General features: G+C 60.7%; 1 protein-coding gene across 1 annotated transcript in view; it reads left to right on the forward strand.

Annotated features, from left to right (window-relative positions):
• LOC107123373 (putative bifunctional UDP-N-acetylglucosamine transferase and deubiquitinase ALG13) overlaps nt 1–2,641 on the forward strand; it is a 135,387-nt gene that overhangs the window by 3,731 nt on the left and 129,015 nt on the right. Inside the window, exons 4-7 of the mRNA XM_015426611.1 lie at nt 217–333; nt 697–770; nt 1,146–1,251; nt 1,399–1,494. Of these exons, the coding sequence (XP_015282097.1) occupies nt 217–333; nt 697–770; nt 1,146–1,251; nt 1,399–1,494 (393 nt within the window). The remainder of the gene's footprint in view (nt 1–216; nt 334–696; nt 771–1,145; nt 1,252–1,398; nt 1,495–2,641) is intronic.

Consider the following 2,641-nt stretch of genomic DNA (forward strand, 5'->3'; position numbering starts at 1 on the left):
TGCCGGCCCCCGAGCCCCGGTGGGGGGGGGGGGGGGGGGACACTGGCCTCCAGCCTGCCTCCCTCTGCCAAGGGGCCGGGGTCCTCGGAGCGGCCTTCGAGGCACTGCCCAGCAAGATGGGCTGCTTTTCAGTAGGGAAGGCCGCTCCTCTCCCGGGCAGCAGGGGCTCCAGGGCTCTCCCGGCCAGGCTCACTGCCTCCCTCTCGCCGCTTCCAGGGCCGGAGGCACCACACCGCCTTTCTAAGAGCGGGTATTGAAGCCTGCAGGGCCCTGGGGAGGGGAAGGAGCAGGACTCTGCCCTTCCCCATGGACAAGGTGGTGGAGCAGATCAAGGTGAGACTCTCCGTGACCCCTGGGGGCGGGTGGGACATCCCAGGACTAGATTTGGGGGACGGGATTTAGCTCTTTCTTGACCTGCTGTTTAATTGCTTCTTCCTCTCTTGTGCTTATGGCAGACTAAGACCTCACTGATTTTGCACTTAGATGGCCCTGGAAACTCTTGGGGGAAAGGCAGAGGGGATCCCATAGAGCCATTCCCAGGACTTGAGTACACATCTTGGGGATGCCAAAGAGCCCAGAGTCCGTGGGAGGGGGTCTGAGAGTGGGAGGAAGGAGGAGACGTGGGGCTAGAGTCGCCTCTGCCCGAGTCCAAGGACTGCTGACCTCCTGTCTTTGGCCCCCCTCCGTCTCTCCCAGGACATCATGATGGACTCCTTTTTTGGGGTCAAGCCCCAATTTGTTGTGGCCATGAGGGCCATGGAGGAGCTGAGGTAGGTCTTTGGCTGTGGGACCCTTCGTGCCCAGCAGTCCGAGGGGGGGCGCTCTGGGGGGAGAGGGCAGAGCCGCCCACAGGACGAAGAGCAGAAGCGGCCAAAGGGGGAGGTGCCAGGCAGGGGCCGGGGGCTCCCAGAGGTCATTGCTGCCGCCTGCCTCACCCCAGGGAGATGTGGCCAGAGCGCCTGAGGGCTGGACCCCCTCCTCCAACTGGGAGGGGGTTCTCTCTCAGGCCGCTCCATGCTGGGGTGTTGGTCAGTTCTTGGCCTGAGGGGGCAGTGGGGCTGGCTCAGTGGGTGCTTCCTGAGGGCTGGGTGAGTAGCCCCTCCCTCCCAGCAGGGAGTCTAATCCTGGCCCTTCCGTCCTGCCAGCATATTCCAGCCGCTGCTCAGTCCGGAGCTGAGGACCTCCACCGTGGCCTGGGCTCTGGGGCTGGTCCTCAGCGGGAGCCCAGGCCACGAGGACCCCAACAGCCAGGTACATTGAATGCCAGTTGCCCCGTCGAGAGTGTGGCAAACACACCTGCCGATCCAGTCTCCTCTGGACAGCTGAAGCGAAGTTGTGGGGAGAGCTGTGTTTCTCCCCACCCCCCAAACACCAGCTCTCAGTCTCTCTTCTTTCCAGGCTCTGTGGCAGCAAGGAGAGGAGGACCTCCGCCGGATGCTCCTAGCTCTGCTAAAGGAGGATCCATTGGCAGGCCACTTGGTCACCCTGCTTGATGTAAGTGCCTGGGAGAGGAGGAGGTGGATGTCGATCCCATGGGAGGCCGGGAGCAAATGGGAGGCCAGTGGGGAGAAAATATCCCCTCAGGAGGGTTAGCAGAAATGCTCCCACCCCCCTGCCCGATGGAGCTCCTCATCCATCGGCCACCATAGAAGCCCATGCCAGAAGTCTCGCATTCAGCAGTGTCAGAGCAACTTGCCTCTCACCTGGAGAAAGGACATGACCAAAGAGCCTCCCAACCAAGAGCAGTGCGAGCAACTTGCCCTGTGGGGGGTTTGGGAGCCATGCCCTACCTACATTGTGAGGCAGTGCAGTCCAGGGTACAGAGGAAACTGGCCCCAGTTTCTGGCTGGCAGAGAGTCCTCAAGAGTATTTCCCTTTCGCCCCAGGGAGTCCTTGTCCAGGAAAGGACCAGCCAGGCAGGGAGGCGACTGGCCCAGTCTCTCTGTCCCTGAGGGCACAAGATCAGGATGGACGCAGTCAGCAACCCCACAGGAGCAGAGCCCTTTTCAGAACGGGAGGGACCAACCCTGCAGAGGAACAAAGGGCCACCAGTCTGGCAAGGGGGCTGTGCCGTGTGCTGGCTGCAGATATTAAGAACAGCTAAAGGGCCGCTTCCTTGCACAGCAAATCCTCTACTGGCTGAGGGTGAAGTGGCCTGCCCCCAGAGCCAGGGCATGATCCGGCTTAATGGCCTCCCTCCTGCAGGATGCCACCAGGCTGCCTTCCTTCCGCTCTGGATAGGTGGTGAAATGCTGCGAACTGTCTGAAGTTCGTGTCACTGGGTGAACGACACGAAATCCGTCTTGGGAGGAGATCGTCGCTACGGCTTCCCCCTCGCCCTGCTGGAGAATGAGATCTCTCCCGCCTCCAAAGCCACCGATGGGAGTGGCTCCTTGAATGCCGGGGGGTGGGGAGGAAGCCAGGGCAAGCCCAGCTGGGCCATTGTGAGCCAAGTCACAGGCCTCCTTTGTGACATCACCGACCTGCCGGTCCTCTGGGCCACGCCTCCCCTGGGGGGCTTTGTGGGTTTGAGAGTGGCGGTGAAGGAAGAGGTGGAGAGGAGATACAAGTGTTTTTGAGTTATTTACATATATATCTATATATCTATATATCTATATCTATCTATATCTATCTATATCTA

This window comes from Gekko japonicus, unplaced genomic scaffold (assembly GCF_001447785.1).
Source record: "Gekko japonicus isolate JY-2015 unplaced genomic scaffold, Gekko_japonicus_V1.1 scaffold1828, whole genome shotgun sequence".
Taxonomy (NCBI): Eukaryota; Metazoa; Chordata; class Lepidosauria; order Squamata; family Gekkonidae; genus Gekko; species Gekko japonicus.